The sequence below is a fragment of the Pagrus major genome, chromosome 10 (genome assembly GCF_040436345.1).
Source record: "Pagrus major chromosome 10, Pma_NU_1.0".
Lineage (NCBI taxonomy): Eukaryota > Metazoa > Chordata > Actinopteri > Spariformes > Sparidae > Pagrus > Pagrus major.
In genome coordinates, this window is record NC_133224.1 from 14,116,189 (window position 1) to 14,134,034 (window position 17,846).

At 38.9% G+C, this 17,846-nt stretch overlaps 1 protein-coding gene across 1 annotated transcript; it reads left to right on the forward strand.

Moving 5' to 3' along the window:
• The first annotated feature begins 9,444 nt into the window (after nucleotides 1–9,444).
• On the forward strand, nucleotides 9,445–14,162 carry rwdd (RWD domain containing 4). Its single transcript, XM_073474403.1, has 7 exons — nucleotides 9,445–9,602; nucleotides 10,302–10,382; nucleotides 10,531–10,640; nucleotides 11,071–11,221; nucleotides 11,621–11,729; nucleotides 13,256–13,413; nucleotides 13,506–14,162. The coding sequence occupies exons 1-6, from the start codon at nucleotides 9,579–9,581 to the stop codon at nucleotides 13,348–13,350; spliced, it is 570 nt and encodes a 189-aa protein (XP_073330504.1). The 5' UTR covers nucleotides 9,445–9,578; the 3' UTR covers nucleotides 13,351–13,413; nucleotides 13,506–14,162.
• Nucleotides 14,163–17,846: the final 3,684 nt, after the last annotated feature.

Below are 17,846 nucleotides of genomic sequence, written 5' to 3' on the forward strand. Positions count from 1 at the left end.
CTGTGGGGTGTCTCTTCCCCCACCCCGTCATTACAGACAACACTGCTCTGCTCTGAGCTGGTTTGTTTGACACAAGATAAGTAGCATCTGTTTCACTCGCAGTCCTCGAGCTGTTTACCAGGGAACTCTGCACAACTCCATTCACGCTTTGTTAGCAGCTGGCTGCCGGTAAAAGAGGAACGGGAAGTGTGGTTGCTGATTTTACATGCTGGACTGTTATGTCAGTTTCCAAAACAACAACACAACGACCACAACTGTTGTTCTAACAGTCAATCAATCAACCAATAAAAAATAATCTATCTGTAGTTTAATTAGCATTCTGATTTCCTCATCACCCAGGGCTTAGAGTGCCTCTCTGTTACCCACAGAATTCAAGAACAAGCTAGATAAAGAGCATAACGTATTAATGTCTTTAGCACCCAAAAGCTCAGTGCTAATGGACACTAGAGACAGACTTTCAGTTTCTGTTCCAGAGGAAACATCATTCAGAATCACATTTGAAGTGAAACCAACAGCTACAATGAGCAATTCTGTTTATTTTATTATCAGATTAAAACCTAGAGCTGTAATCTTTTTGTATACTTTAACCACTGTTGAACCCCACAGAAGGTAGACAATACAAATATATTTAGTACAGCATTTCATTTGGATATAACATGTTCCAGGAGGTGTACCAGGAGCTTACCTGTTCCATGTATTCACCACTTGCCAGAGCAGTGTTATATGGTGAAAAGGAGGTCTAAGTCATGTGTTGGGTCAGTCGAGACAAGTCCAAAGTGTGCAAAGGTCGTAGCTGGAAGTTTTGCAGGTCTTTAGATGCGAACCATTAATATGACACAGCATTTGCTAGTTTTCCATTCTGTCCAAAGCAGGTTAGCTAGCCTGCTTCGAGTCCCCATCTCAAGTCAACCATATCTGTTTCATTAAGGTAACACCTCTTTTTTCTGGTTTGTAGCATTCTCCAGTTGTCCTGGGCTATGGGCAATAAGCACGCTACAATATCTCTATACACATAGTATACACATAGTTTCACTCTCTCAGGTTTCACAACACTGCTATCACATTGCACATGACACTCTACCTCTGTTACACTCATACCTGTCCCTCCTATAACAATGACAGGAGGAATTAATATCTACTCTTAGGCAGGGGGACATGAAATACCAACTTAAATGTTACAACTGTACTAGTAAGAAGGTAGTAAAAGTACCATAAATGATGATGAAATGATTATTGTATTCAGCTTTAAACTTTATTGGATGGTATTCTGACTGACAGGAAGTAGGTGTGGGTATAAGCCTGTCAAAGACCCTGTGGCTGTGTAAAATAAGTAGCACAAGGCCAGGACTGGAACTGAACCCAGGCTGCTGTGGTAGGACTCAGCCTTCTGGCAGAGACACATTCCTACACATGTAAACAGGTAAGAGCATGCACACAGCCGGTGTGAACAGCACGGCTCACACGTATCTCATGTGAGACATTACAGCACTGTTTCACTACAATTTAATGTATATTTCTGTAGAATATGTCACAGACATGGAGAGAATACACACAATAGGTGAAGTATTTTTCCAGTGCGCTCTCTCTATAGCAGCGTTGCATACTGTTTGGAAAAATCCTCCCACAAAGCACCACAGTGTTTCCTGTCACTGAGGTCTAATTAGATGTCCAATATATAAGAACATTAGACAGTGATTCACTAGTCCAATAAGGATACAGCTCCTGCTAAGCTAAGCTAACCACATCCTCACTCCAGGTAGTGTACTCAACATAGAGCACACAATATTGCTCCCATCTGTGGGCAGACTCATACAATGTATCAGTATCACTGAACCCCAAGGGTTAAGACAACAAGGTTGTTTGGAGGCTCACATCTTTCTCAGCTGTTGTTGCCAGCAGGAAGAAAACATCCTGACGCTGGGTGTAAGCTGTCTGCACCCTCTCAACGCAGGGTTTCCAGTTCAAAACTACTATAACTAAGCCATTAGTTGAATATAGCCTGGAGAAAACGCTCTCTCCACCAAATGACTTATTTATACATGCCATATGGTTCCACAGTGTTCTGTGTGTTTGCTTTGTTGTCTCTGAAGAGGAATCAAATGTGCGGGTGACATCCTGTGTGTGCGTAAGATAGAGTCAAACGTTTCCTTCCTCTTCACTAATGTTATTAGCAGACCTGTCAGGGGAGCGTGACACACTTCTCACAACACAGGCCCAGTTTTATCAATCAGGGCTTAGCTGGATCCCCAAATGGCAGAAAGTCTGCCTAAATTTTACTCCTCCTCTGCTAAAACACAAGAACAAAGCTCCCCTACTTACTCTTTTCTCCGCTGCAGAGCACAAAAACACAGAGTTATTCTGAGGTATCCTGGTGAGAGAGATGTTTATTTGGATTATCACATCTCAAGAGGAAGCATGCCTCTCTCAGCCAATTTAGAATTTGCCCTATAGGCCAGAAATATTTTGCAGAGTGGATAAGTTAATTAAGAACAGTCAAGGGATGATAACAGCCTTGTATTCTGCTCTTGCTGTACAATAATTGCATTTCATACTCAGTATTTGTGGCAGGGGGTCACTGTGTATCGGAGGACCGCACTCTAAGAAGATAAAAACACCTCATTATTGTACAAGACCAGAGTGGAACAGAGCCAACACACTGACAAATCTCTGACATGTTTCTCTCTCTGCAGCAGATGGACCCAAAAAATTGTGACCATTTTTTGGCTTGGAAGGAAATTACATAAGAAAGGAAAACGGACAATTAAATCAGTATTAAATCATAGCAGAATTTGAATCACAAATATGTTGACATGATTTTGGAGTTCACTACATTTATTGGATATGAATACAGCCAGAGTGCATTACATTTAAAAAGAATTTAAATGTATTTATTTAGAAGTCTAATGTATCCCAGAGTCTCCACTAAATACCTGAGCACTATTATCCTGAATGTACACAGCAGGTCCGAAATCCCCATATCTTTTTTTCCACCTGTTTACATTTGCTTTTAATGGTAAGCCCTACCAGACTTTATGTTCACACTCAAAAGAACCGACAGATGTACATGAGCCACATGTGTTCGAACAAACAGCTGACCTCTTGTGGTCATGCAAATAATGACTGATGTTGATTAGAAGCAGAGGCGCAGGTAATGTGAGGTTATAGTGCCCCCAGTGGTTTGTACAGAAGATCAGAATGGCTGTAGGTGCAATCAGTCTTTTTGAATGCCACCATCTAAATCATGAGATAATTACTGTGTTATCTTGAGATCACAAGTTCATTCATCTTTTTATCTCAAACAAACGTCCAATTTCTCCAGATAACAAGATCATACTATTCATAAGACTGGATCATGACATATACACCGCTGAGTGTGTATGTCATGGTCCATACATGATAATTACCCCACTGAGGCAAGAAAACTATCTATGCTATCAAAAGATCAAGTATTGACTTGAGATCTTGAGATAGCAGCATTAAGGTTTGGGGGTTTTAAAGAGGTAGATGTCATTTCATGTATTCTGGGGCCTACTGACAGGTGGTCTGATACTTTATCTGACTATAGCAACATGAGAAAAATCGTTGGTAGGCCTACATTTTGCCATTTCATCCGGAGGAAGTGCTTCAGATCACATAATTGAAGATATTTTTAAAAAAAGCTAAATGTATGTAAATCGATTCAATGACTAATTTATAATAGCTTTGTGGAGCAGGCTAATGATGTACTGTACTTTTTGGGCTAAAAATGCATATTTTCTAACTTTCAAATAGAAAATAACTTAAAATTCAACACATAGATCGAAGGAAATATGTAATTAATGTGAAACAACAAACAATAATAATTGAAATTATTACTAATTGAAATAATTGGAAAAACTTTGGTATGAAATCCATATACCAAAGTGTTATAATGATTTCTACACTGAAAACATGTATATAAAAAAAAATATCAGATAGGATTTCCTGGTTTACCCCGTTTGTGTGTACAAGCTACATATTTGACATACGCAAGTTCAAATGTTGCCTTAAAGCCCAGTGTTTGCATTAGAGTTTCACAACCTTTGTTGCACAGACAAGTCAACAGTCAAGCGCAGTGACAGGTACAGTCAAAGATGATCTATGTGTGTGTACAGTATATACACATCTCCCTCTGTTTCCCAGAGGAAAGATCCTGTTATAGAAATCATGGTGAAGTAAACCATGAGCTTTCATTGGTATTGGCAGTACAAACAAATTAGTATGTAGAGGATGGAGGACAGAAGCTATTCTGTGTCACTATTTGCTTCAGAAAAAAACACTGGCTTTCTCTTCAATTACCTTCCAGTGAATCCAATCTTACTGAAATTGACATAAAAGCCTGCTCCATATCCTCTCTCATGTAAATGTTAATACTGAGGAGTAAAGCGAAGCACTCAGGCATGCTGAGATGGAATTGGTCTGTTCAAACCAATCGATCTCAGCTGAGGAGGGTAGCAGCAGCGACTGGACCCAGCTGGTTATGCTTTTCTTTCCAGTAACAGTCGCAGTAATGGAGACTGCAGCCGAAACGTCAGAAAAGATCACTCACAGGTCATCACAACAGTATGCATGGATACGTTTATACTGTTGTTCTGTATTATTCACAAAACGCAGTATAAGAAGATTTTTACTGTAAAACAAAAATGGTCAATAAAATAAAGTAAAAATATCCAAAGTTTTTTTTTTCATTAAGAGTCTAAGTGACAGTGAAAGTTGTCACAGACCGTGACAAACCCACAGCACACCAGCACCAAACAGCAGACAGACACACTTAGCAACTTATGGTGGGAGCAGCAGAGCATTTAGCCAATAAAGAGCAAATAAGTCTACCTCACTGGGTAGAAACCAAAACAGAGCTAAAAGGAGAGGGAACAATGGATTCATGGATTAATTATCGCCAGTTGGTCAAAAAAACAACGCTGATGTTGTCTTGTGTTTGCTGGATGTATAAACCAGCTGTGACAGTTCAAGAAAAGGTTAGGACCCAAACGCAGAAACACAAGGGAGGCAGGGAGGATAGGGAACAAAAGCAAGCTTTTAATGAAAAACTGAATAATCAAAAAAAGTGTCAATACCAAAAAGTTACAACACAAAATCTGAAACAAAGTACAACCAAAAGCAAAGTACAACAGGCTCAGGTGAAACACGGGAATCACACAGGAGAAAATGGAATGAACTGACAAAGACAAGGCGGAGCACAAAAGACTATATACACACACACTAACGAGGGGATGAGGTGCAGGCGGAGTGAGGTGGAGCAACACAGGTGAGGGAAATAAACAGAAAACAGATGATGGGCTGGAAAAGCTAAAGACACAGGAAGGAAGGAGATGCAGAGCAGGTGTGGATGGCCAGAAAACAGGAGAGAAAATGTCACAAGAGCAGGAAATGAAAAGCAGCACATGACACATGAGGGCAAAATACAAAATAAAACAGGAAACCATAAACACAAAACCAGAATCATGGCACAAGCAAATTTCTGTTAATTATTTAAAATGTGATATGTGCTGTTTTAGTTTGTTAAAGTTCTGTATTCAGATTTTTTTGTAAAAGCAGACAAAGCTGGCTTTTTTTTAACACAGCTGAGCATTTAGCAGCTAAAGTGGGTTAACTCTGGCATTGGTGGAGACCTAGACTTACATTCATCAGGATGGAAACACTAGTCCCAATACATTTTGAAGTTGGTCTGTGTTTATGTGTAAATAAGAAAATGTTTGCCGACATGATCAACATGGTGTTTTATTTTGGTGATCACACTGTGTTCTGTTTTTTAAAGTATGTCACTGCCCCTAATTGGCCAAAAAATATCAGTGAATGTTATTTATTTACATAAACAGCTTTAAAATCTGTATAGTAAACAATATCATCTGTCCTCAGACCCTCGATTCAAACTCTCCAAACCCTTTTAGAATGGAAAAAATTTGGAAAGAATCTCAGGAAGGGATCCCTACCCAGGACAGACAGACATGCAACAGATGTCACATGTACAGGACAGACCAACAAAATCACATCATTTTACAGATTACAATGACGAAATATCTGATGCAAGTAGATTATAAAATATATATGAAGAGTGTGGGTCCAGGAGGACGACTGAATGGGCCAAGGCACAGTGGTGCCCATGCTACATGACCTTCACCCACCATGTTGACCTGGAAGAGAACAGGGTACACAACCTAATTAGAAAAAAAATATCAGAATGTACAAAAAAGTACAGATAACAAGGCTAAAACATAATCCATGAGGTGGCCCTGAGGCGATGTACTACTGTTGCAGCCAGATAAGCTGTTTTTTGAGCTTATATAGTCATTTCTTCAAATGAAATGTGGTCATTTTGAGTGACCAAACAAGTTTCATAAAAACAGAGAGAACAAAGAGAAGTGGCAATTTTAGCCCACTAGAGAAATAAAGTACGATTACAGAGTTATTTCACGCTTTAAGGTCATAAGAAAAGACTGTTGCCTCTATTTCAGTGGGGATAGAGGCACTTGTGACAAAACTTATTATAATTCACCTATATTCACATAACTCAGCTGTCCACTGTACACATACAGAACATCCCAATATGATTATTGATTATGGTAAACTGTCGTTTTTTGACCTGTGGAGCTCTGGAGGGTCCACACAGGTTTTGGTCAATGACCAATCACTGCTAGTTTATATTTCTGCATTTACTAGAATAACACACTGCAAGTTACCCTCTCAGATTGGCTGCAAACGTCTGGTCAGGGTGTTGTGATGGTTGACTGCTCTTCACTTGTTAATAACCGAAAATATATCTCATAATTATGCCATTACGGCAAATGGAAATATTTCAGATATCCTTTGAATGTGAATGTAGCAGTTAAAATGACTTTTGTTGGTTTGAGGAATGCCTGTCCACACCAGTTCATACTGTATTGATGGAGGATAGAAGCTCTGATACAGCAGCCAGTCCTAAGAACCTTCTGAAGTATGAGCTTGAGGCGCCCTCTGGTGTCACTGAAAGGTTCTTTCCTTATTATGGCAGAGGAGGGCATCCATTCACCCAGACACTATAAATATATATACACCAACAATGAACTGATCCTATTAACAAGTATTGTGTGTGTGTGTGTGTGTGTGTGTGTAAAGCCTGATGTATCTTCCTCTGTGTTCCAGTGTTGTCTAAAAACTATTGTGTGGCAAAGTGTTGCACTGGGTGAGCTGTTCCTTCATTGCCCTGAACACACAGGTTGTACTTTATTTTGAGCCAGATTTAAAGATTTGCACCTTCAGTAGGAGCCAACTGGCTTGGAGCTGAGGCCACAGACAGAGAAGGAGAGAGACGGACAAACACATTGTTGGTTTTGTTGGTAACATGGGATTTGCTTTCAGTAAGAAATATGTTTTAGAAAAATATCATCCTTTTCCTTTAACAAGTGATGCGTAAAAGAACAAGTTTATTTGATTTTCCCCGAATCATTTGACCGAGTAAACCCTCCCATCTTATCGGAGGAGTGCAATAACTGAATACACTTCACAGTGAAAGCCAGATCCTTCTCAGCACCCTCCTCCCTCTTCATCTCTCTTGATCCTCCTCCTCCACCGCAGCTGCCTGCTCCACCTGAGGGGAACAACTCAGAGGATCAACATAATCACAAGTCAAACACCATGTGTCGTTTTCAGCTGCACAGTGGGAATGATCACCGCTTCCTCCACACTGAATGGTGCTTCTGGCATTTAACATTACACTCTTTAGTCCATGTATTATTGGTTTAGTACATCAAAGCAAATTCATTTTCACACTGTGGCTCTAATTAAGCAGACTTACTGTAACTTTATGTGAATGTTGCATCAGCTGTCTCTCAGAGTGGTTTTGGATGCTACAAATATACACACAATGTGTATATGTACTGTTATAGTATAATGTTGTACATCTTAGAAAACATTACTGTTTTCCAGTGCGGCCTGCTCTATACTCACTGCTCTTACAGCTATTTTCAAACAACACAAACATCAGTAAATGTTCAATAATAGGCATATAATATGTATTTCTTAAATAATGTTTAAAAAAATAAGTTAGTGGTTCATAACTATAGGAGAAAATAAAAAAGAAACCTTTGAGAATAAATTAAATGTATTGTTTGTCAAACCACAAGACTGGTTAGATGGTGCAGTGTTGAAGCCCTCTTCTGCCAGAAAAAAGATGACCTGTTAGGAATTTAAGAAACATTTTAAAAATTATATATTCAAATTATGATACAGAAATTAAAAAAAAAGTTTTACTTAGAAACAGCTGGCAGAGCTCGATGTATTGGGCTTTGACAGTTTTTATGCTGTAAACAGCTGCCTGCTGCGGTCAAAATTCAAATACTAAGCTTCAGTATGAGAGCAGTGAGAGTGAACCAAAGCCTCCCTCTGCTAATCAACTTCATGTTTCCCTGATGGTGCTGATGATTGTAGCCCACACGCCTAGTTTTGAAGTCATTGTGATTTGATTTTCAAAATCTTGCACTTTTGCTTAAGATAAAGACAAATACTAAAGCACTTGTACCAGAATGTCGGCTTTTAGCATTTCTACTATTTGGATTGTTGTGTTTATTGTTTGTTTTTCACTTGTCTACTGATAGAACTACAGCCATAAGGGTTCACACCAGGGATGTAACCACAGAGTGTTTTAAAGATAAATGACATCTGACAATATTAAAGGATTATTTGTGGTAATATATTATTAGCACTAAATTCAGGACAATGTAGGCATTTTCTATGGGCCCCTCCCCACATCCACAACTATTCCTTCTAGTAACTGTGTTGGGCCTTCTCCCATAATGACCCTGTATACTCAGTCCCAGTCCTCCAGTGATAAAATGCAAATATTATAAGCTTTCACAGTACTCATGCTTTTAACATCTAACAGTGATGCCATATTCAAACCATTCTTGGCAAGTGTCTAAATTTCCATTTTGAGTTTTTCCATTCATTTTTGTGTTAATAGAATTACTCCATGTGAAGAAAGAAAATCAACTCTTTGCACGTCTTGTTGTCTTCAGAGGAAAGAATTTCCATCCCAAAAATGTTGCATAAATTCATCGTACATACATTGCCTCTTTACTCTTTTTCTTATCCATAGAAATCACAATATTTAGCCTAATAGTATTATTATAATACGCAGTCTACATATCCACCATATTTTGCTGGATATACAGTACCTGGGCACACTCTAAGAACAGTATTTCCTTACCACATATACTTCAATTGTCCATTTATCTATTTGAGCACTTTTCATATTAATCTCAATTTCTCCTAAGTATATGCTGTGAGCCACAGTACCTGAAGAGGGACAAACAGTATTATATTATATTTGACATTATTCATAAATTCAGAAAACTGCATCCATTAATGATGAGGTTCAAAGTTCACGTAGTGTCTAACTGCGCATGCGTATATTATCATGGTGGCAGTGGCTGGTCCAGCTGGTGAAGTTGTGAAAATATTAGATAGTAAAGTTTTAATGATAGGAATGGGTTGTTAACTGTTGGATTTTGACACGTTCCATACTCCACACAGAGAGTACATCACACGGACGCAGGAGGAAGATCATGACAGCTAACGAGGATCAGGAGGTACGAGTGAACGGTGATGCAGTAGTAGGCTAGCTGCTGTTAGCGGCTAACTGCTAACTAGTTGACACTAGCGTGACTGTTAGCACGAGCTCAGTCTCCATCTCTGTGCCATTTAAACGGCAAAACCAGCAAACAAGTCAACTTTTATTCAGTGTGCAGGAGTTATGACGAGCTAAAACAGCCAGAGTGTCAAATGCCTTTCTAGCTGCTGAGCCCTGATAATCGTCTTTCTTAAAGGGGAGAATGTCACGCCAATCTTCATTCAAAAATCTTTCAAATTAAGGGGTTTAATCATAGAGAGGAGTGCGTGCCACACAAAGCACAAGTCAAGACATTTTATGAACAAAAAATGTCCTTGAATTCATTCGGCGTATATGTTATCCACCAAACATCAGTATTATAACAATGATCGATGATTCACCGAAGTCATATGCCACTAACTGTAACAGTAACGTTAATAGCCAAGTGGTGACGTTAGACAAATTAAGGGTTGAATTTGGTGGACGTCCTTTTAATGTCTGGATGATCACATGAATGCCAATTTATAGCTGACATTATCTCGTGAAAGGTATTGAGTTATGGCTCTGTCTTGCATACCTTTGTCAAGTTTAAGTTACCATATTTCTGAATGGTGTTCAGCAGGCCTGTGTTGATCTGACTATTGGACTAACCTCCTCTCACTCCTTCTCTTCATCCCAGATGGAGTTGGAGGCTCTTCGCTCCATCTATGAGGGGGATGAGTGCTTCAAGGAAATCAGTCCAGTGTCCTTTCAGTTAAGGGTGAGTACTGTCCTCTGACCATACCCTGAGCCCCCCCCAACACCCTGTTTCAACTGTATATACATCAGATCAAACTTTAACAAACTGCTGGGAATCACCCTTTAGTAATACCTTCTCTTACCTATTTGATTTTAATGTTAAACAACAGATAGGAGACCTCGAGGACACCAAAGCATTCATCCTGGATGTCACATGGCCAGAGACATACCCTGAGACGGCCCCACAAATCTCCCTCGATACCTTTTTCAACAACAGAATGTAAGTTGCAAGCAGGCTGCCTTTTGCTCAATTAACCAATAATACTAATACTTGTAATAATATAATGATAAAATAGAGTCTAACATTACATTTTCTGCAAGTTATATTTCTCAAGATGAATGTCTAAATACAGTTTAAATGATCCACACTGCCTGCAGTACATTTATGATGAAGAAATACCAAGTCCTTTAGTTATTTTGTAGCTGCCTATAAGTTTCTGAATTTAGAATATAATTAGTCTAATCATGCTCAAATCAGCCTGATAAATACTCACCATGTTCACCATAGAATTTTTTGAAAGCCTACACATGGGGTATATAAATACATAAGTACCTCAGCTCCATGGCCACAGTGTGACACTGTTGTTGCTGTACACATACTTTATATGATGGTCATGTTGTTTCTCTCCTTTGTGTTGATTTAATAACAGCTCTGCAGAGACAAAGCAGCTGATCCTGTTGAAGGTGGAGGAGCAGGTGGAGGCTAACTTGGGCACTGCCATGATGTACACACTGTTTGAGTGGGCCAAAGAGAACCAGGAGGCCCTCATGGAGAACCACAAGCCTGTAGTCACTGCTGTGGTCAGTACTCTAAAAATACATCAGGACAGTTCTGTGTCTGGGGTCTAGAGGTGTTTCTGTGCTGGAGAGCTCCTGTCAGTCAACTATTATGGGCATTGTATAACACCATCTTCCTTGGCTCTTTTTCCCCCTTCATTAGAAATTTAAAGGAATGGCATGTTGACCATTTTTTGCCACCATTTTCAGTAGGTTTAAAGGCATAATAAAAATGATATTTCCCAACACTACAGCTAGACACCACAGAACCTGCACACGTTTCTCAACTTCTCTTTGCCTTTCAGCTTGAGTTTCAGAGTAGAAGTAGAGCCTCGCAATTTGATGTTTGAACAATTGTTGAACAAATAGCCAGAGTCATCGGGTATGCACAAAATAACCGCTGCATATCTCTTGTTGTTGCAGACGTTGACGTCCAGTAGTGAGGTCACAACCACCAGCTCAACAGCCAAGAAGAAGGAGAAGAAGGAGCAGCTGACTAAAGCTCAGAAGAGGAGGATCATCAGCAGAACAGGTACGAGTCAGTGAGACAGTCCACAGGAAAATAATGACAGCTGGACTCTACAGTCCAAATGTGTCACTCCACATGCAAGTGAGAAGTGTGTGAATGTGAAAAATGGTTTGGTCTGTCTAGTGAATGATTGACACCAGCACTGAGGTTAGCAAAGTATACGGACTCTCTTAGCTACGTATGATGCTATTTAGCAAACTTTCAGCTAGCAGCAGCAGCAGCTCATCTGTAGCCGGGGCTGAGTGACTCTGGCTGGTTAAAATAACAAACGTCACTAGCAGCAGCTCATATCAGCTGTCACTAATTAAAGTAACTTGATGACAGGCTAAAGGTTCCTTGTTGAGTTTCAGACCTCCAGTAGCGCTGGAGCTTTTTTCTATGAGTGGATCCCAGTTTTGTTTGTCACACTCCAACATATTCAGCCACAGTCATTATATACTCCATTATATACTAAAGCCGATGGAATGTTACGTAGCATCTCTTTTTAAGCAATAATAACATTGTGCTCAGTTATTTAATTGCTGAGATGAGGGAACACAGTGACAAGAAACTTATGTGGAAGAACAATTTGGCAAACAGTCAGATGATCACCCAACGTGTCAGTTGTAAACATCTATTAGAGTTCAGAGACCCACTTCTTGCTTCAGATTTGGCACTGATGGGGTCTCTGGAGTTCATTTTGTCTTTACTGATGTCCTCTGATGATCGCAGGGATAATTGATGTTGACTCAAATGAAAGTAGGAATAAAATTTGTCTTCAAAAGATGACAACTTTCGTAACAGTGTTACTGAGAGTGTTGGATTCTCCTCTCCTCGTATCGTTGAAGACTTTTGTGAACCTCCACCCTTTCAGTTATCTTTTTGTATTTAGTATCACATCGAGCTGTAACACGTCATCAGTGTCCATTTTCCTGAGCTGCTGACACAGCTGGAGCATTCAGCGTGTGCTTTGCGCCTCTGTTTACAGAATGTTATTGTGTATCAGTTTGGATCCTCACATCATTATTATAATGGTAATCGTTCATGGTGTGGGCGGAACTTTATTCTATGCAATGAGGGATAATTAGACAGAAGCACTCACTGTCAGTTTGGTTGAGATGATGTGGATAAATTGTTGACTTGTTTACAACCTGTCTGATTGTCCTTTACAAATGAATTATTTTCACAGTGTTGCCAGGTTCTGAGATCTCAGTAGTTCTAGCCAGAGCTAGAAAAGTAAAAGTCAAGTTGCACCTAAGCCATTCCATTCAATTTCAGTGATGTGATATCTTTAGAAAATTTGATCTCCACTTGCTCCTATTTCTTTTTCTTATGCCTGGATGTATTTTCTTTGGATCTGTTCTTAAATTGAAATTGTGTGCAACGTTGAAAGGTTTTAGCTTTGTGGAACCTGCAGACAGCCTGATGATACACCGCTGTACCGTCCTTAGTTTTAACCACAGCCTGCATTTTAAAGCCAGCAGTGATTGTGGTTTTAGTCACTAGATCACGGTGCACATCATCATAATCAGAATGATTTCTGCTTCCAGATAACAAAGGGGAACTGCCAAGAGGTTGGAACTGGGTCGACGTCATCAAAGTAAGTACATTTTACCTTTTCTTCTTCAAGATCTGCCTGAAGTGACATTCATCATTAACTTCCCTGCTCCTCTGTCTTTTTCTCCCTCACTTCCCGATCCTCCAGCATGTAAGTAAAAAAACACCATTAATTTAAATTTTCTATTTAAAATCCTTCACCTGCTGCCATGTATCATTGATCTCTCCTTGTTTTTGTTGCAGCTGAGTAAAACCGGAGGAAAAGATGATGAGTAGGCCTGAGGGCAGTGATCTGGTGCTGCTTTATACAAGGAGGTGCAGTATAGCCTGATCTTACTGCAGCCCGTTGATGCTGCTGCTGCTCCTGTCTAGATGCCTTCACATCCTTCAACACTCAACATGGCTGCTCCCACCGTGAGAACCAAAGCAGGCTGGGTAACGGTGGACTTCAGGTCACACCTCCAGCTAAACTGCAACTTTGAGCTGGGATTTATTATTATTGCGATGTTTTCTGTGTCTGTGGTGTTTGTGGAATGCAGCCAGGTGAAGAAGACCAACATCATCAGGTTTTCTTCACCGTACACAGTTACACAGCACATCAGGTTGGAGCGTGCTTGAGATACTTGCTGTCACTGCCATGTTTTCAGTCTGTCAGAGTAGGCCCAGTGTCAGGCACTGGAGCCAGGAGTGATGCAGTGTGGTTCTAAACGGATGTGTCAAAGTGTCACGTAGCATCCTGCTGTTACTTTAAGATATCATGTGACTTTGTGAAAGCAGAGACGTTTTTAATAACAGATAAAATGTTACTCCTTGCCCCATTTTCTTTTGACAGATGTTTCTTTTCCCAATGAAGTGAAAACCTTAAATTTTTATAGATAAATAAAACCCATATTTGGTCTACTGCTTGTGTAATGTCGTTTATCATTGCTTTGCGGAATTGTGTGAGAAAAAATTATTTGCCTAAAGCAGTGACATTGAGAATTTTCCATCTAATTCTATTACATGTGATCAATGAAAAGTGTCCCGTTCAATGCAGTTTTTCTATCATGTTCAGTCATTGTGTCTAAATTAAATAACCAGATGTGTGATTTATTTCTGAGGACAGAATAACAACGTCTAAATGCATTACCTTTGTGTGTAATACTTGAATAATAAACACTTAGCACAAGGTATATGTAAAAGTCTGCTATGATTTAATTTATTCACTTCAACTCAACATGATAGAAACACTTGTGTAATAGAATGACATTTAAAATGTACATGTAATTAAAATGGTTAAGTCACTGTTGTAGGCATTATGTTTGTTTTAAAGTGTGGAAAACTAGCAGCAACAGCTGTCTTTACAGTCAAGCATGTAATTGTGTAACATAGTTCACCAGCTCTTGTATTCAGTTTAGAGCAGTGATGACTGTTTTCAAGACACATTATGGTTCAAATTTCTTGCCTCTGGCTCAGAAGTGTGAAGGTACACAATTGCACCTGAGTTACCAAGGAAGTTGAGTGATTTTACCATCAAAATAAAAATCTGAGAATTGGAAAGTAGTGCACAAGCAGTTTGATGTGGGCTGTTGATAACAATGAGGATAGGTCGACAGACTCTCTGTAATGTTTCTGGTAATTCGGGAGTTTAATGAACTGATGAGTTGAAATTCTGCAGTTACTCGAACGTTATTCATGCTTTTATAAGAATACAATTTAGAGAGTTTGAGAAATGTATTATTTATTCTAAACCCCAATAGAAATAAATATATGAAAGTAGACTGGTTTTGGAACACAGTGTTAAAAGGTGGACACATGCAGGGGAACAAAACAAACAAATGTGTGGAAAAGTTTTCAGTATTTTCTTGTGGGCTAGGCTAAAATGTGTAATGGGGGTTGGACAGAACTGAAGGAATTTGTACTAATGACCTCAGTATTTCTACAATAGTGGTACAGACCAGAAAAACAAATCACATAAACGTTCCAAAGTGTGTACGTGTTGCAAAGTTAAAGTCTAAAGGTGAGAATGAAGTGAGCATGTAAGAGGATTTGGCCTGCAAGATGTTTCCAGTGAAATTCATTTTAAAAAATGACCAGCTGTTCATGCTGCTTTATTTTTGTGCAGTAAAATGTCATTTAAATGTGTGCAACTCCTCATTATTGATTATGTTTCATTATCTCAGCGTGGTGGGCACTTTGTGGGGATCCTAGTTCTATTTTGCATTTTAACAATACAGTGCAATAGGTGTTTGCTTTTGGCCCATGGCTCATCATTAACTTTCAGTTCTGGCCCTCCAAGGGAAGAAAGTTTGGGCACCCTGTACCAGACAAGCTGAACACTGCAGGCTATAACACATCACTGTCATCTGAGATAATGAGAGTCTGTTCATTTGGAATGAGCTGATATTGCTATAGGGCTGTATACTATCAAACTGATATTTTTGTGTGGAAAACTGTGTACACTATCGCACTGAAATGTCTAATGAAATAACGGCATTTGCGCTGTTTAACCGTCTTATTTTGAAATTCTCAATCGGAAGTTGGGCATGTTATTCTGTCCAATTGACAGATGGATGTGCGTCATCAGCCGGCGGTGACAGAATGTGGACTTATTACAGAGACGGGCTTGTTCCCAAAAACAAGAAGAAGGTAAGTGTTTGTTTGTAACAACACGTGACTAACTGTCAACAGTAATTCATACTGGCTTGTAGTTTGTTTGAAAATTCTGCAGTAGTTTTATTAAAGCTTCTGCCACCAATGAACCGTAGCATCATTCGCTTATTGCAGCTGAAAGCAGTTTGAAACATCTGTAGACCAGCCAAATGATCCCCATGAAGAGCCTGAAGCCTGTTTGTTATACAGTCAGGCTGCGACAGGCTCTTTTACTTATATCCACTATTTGAATGAGTGTGGTCAAGTGTCCACTGACCATACAGGTAAAAATGGATAACTGTTGTATTTCACCTTAATATAGACAGTTTCAGTTGTGTTAGCATATTTAATATTCATATTTTTTCTCGTCTATCTTTATGTGGTAGTGTGTGTAACTTCAGTATTTCATGAAAGCAGAGTTTGAGTCTCTATGTTAATAATGACTCATTGTACACTGTCTGTCCTGCAGGAGGATACAGAGGCTGTAACGCTTCCAGCTATAAACTGTGGACCAACTTCCCTCTGTCAGGTGATCTCTGTTCATTTTAGATATTATTATGGAGGAGCTGTGTGACTGCAGGAAACAAAGCATTTTAGATTACACCTTCAAATGACCATCAGGAATACATGGTACATTTATAGTTAATTAAACTATAATTAAAAGTTATTTAACTGTTAACAAACAATGGAATACTTTATAAACCATGTATCAAGCAGCTGTTTGTTATAAAGTGACAAGTGATGTTTATAAACCCTTACAATTGTTTAATAACGCATTTCTTTGTTTGTCAACAGTAATTGTAATTAATTATAAATGTACCATTTATTAAAGGAGCACTTTGTAGTTTTGTTGAAGAAATGTTAATGAGAAGAGAAAGATGTTCATTGGCTGATTGTTTTTCTGCCTAAACAAACTAAATAAACAAACTCTCTTTGTTTTCATGACTGAATAAACAAACTGACCTTAAAGGACAACACAATTTATACTGTTTTACTTTGTTTATATGTGGCGGACCCTGCCACCTTTCTAGCTTCAAACAGGGTTCTGGGACTTGTCAGCTTGTTTATTCACTTATGGAAAAAATACATTTGTATTATTGCCTCATTAATATTGTAAATATTAAAATTTTGAGTTTGAATTTCTTATCCAAAAACTACACAGTGTCCCTTTAATGATGGTTATTATAATGTGCTACTGAATTCTAAAGAGAGAGAGGGACTGAGCATCCTCCACTTTGGTCCACACTAAATGATCTCAACGACTAGACCTACTAGATTGATTCTGTGCAGACATTCATGTGACAGTGAATGAATCCTAATGGCTTTGGTGCTTTTTTTACAATAATGATCATTTGATGTAATTAGAATTAGAATTAGGGGAACAGCAAAAACAATTGCAGTATTATTAATAATACCAATTAGAATATATAATTGTATATTAATTTACATAGCCTATACATTCATTTAATGGAGCACCCAAAGTTTCCTTCTTCAAAGTTGAAATTAAGGTGAAAAAATTCACTTGATTTTACTGTACAAGTAGCTAGAGACTTGATGTAAATGTAAAAAAGAAAAGAAAACTCTACAGAATGGCTCCACAAAATGGCTCCATACAGCTTTTCTAGTGTAATCCAAGTCTCTAGAAGCCCCAAGATTATATCCCCAAAGACTATGGAGCCATTTCATGTTCTTTTTAGCTGTTTTTTACAATTTAAAACAAGTCCCCTGTCCACTGGTGAACTGTCCACTTAACACACCCATTCCTGTGTCGTCTCTCATGCTCGCATTTTGTAGAGGGCAAACAGGACGGGGAGAGACACAAATCACCTCAGAGTAAGTGCTTCAGGACAAAATCAAAGTACTAAATGTCTACTACAGGTTTAGCTTTTTTGTTCTGTGTTCATTCATTCATGGCAAAACCTAAAACTCCTGTTTGTCTCTTGTACCAACTAC

What these genes read in the sequence shown, in the direction of transcription:
- rwdd (XM_073474403.1), top strand. Translation starts at nt 9,579, where the DNA reads ATGACAGCTAACGAGGATCAGGAG. An exon ending in CAGTGTCCTTTCAGTTAAGG is followed by an intron (nt 10,383 to 10,530) that starts GTGAGTACTGTC and finishes GTTAAACAACAG; the next exon opens with ATAGGAGACCTCGAGGACAC. An exon ending in GAGGATCATCAGCAGAACAG is followed by an intron (nt 11,730 to 13,255) that starts GTACGAGTCAGT and finishes TTCTGCTTCCAG; the next exon opens with ATAACAAAGGGGAACTGCCA.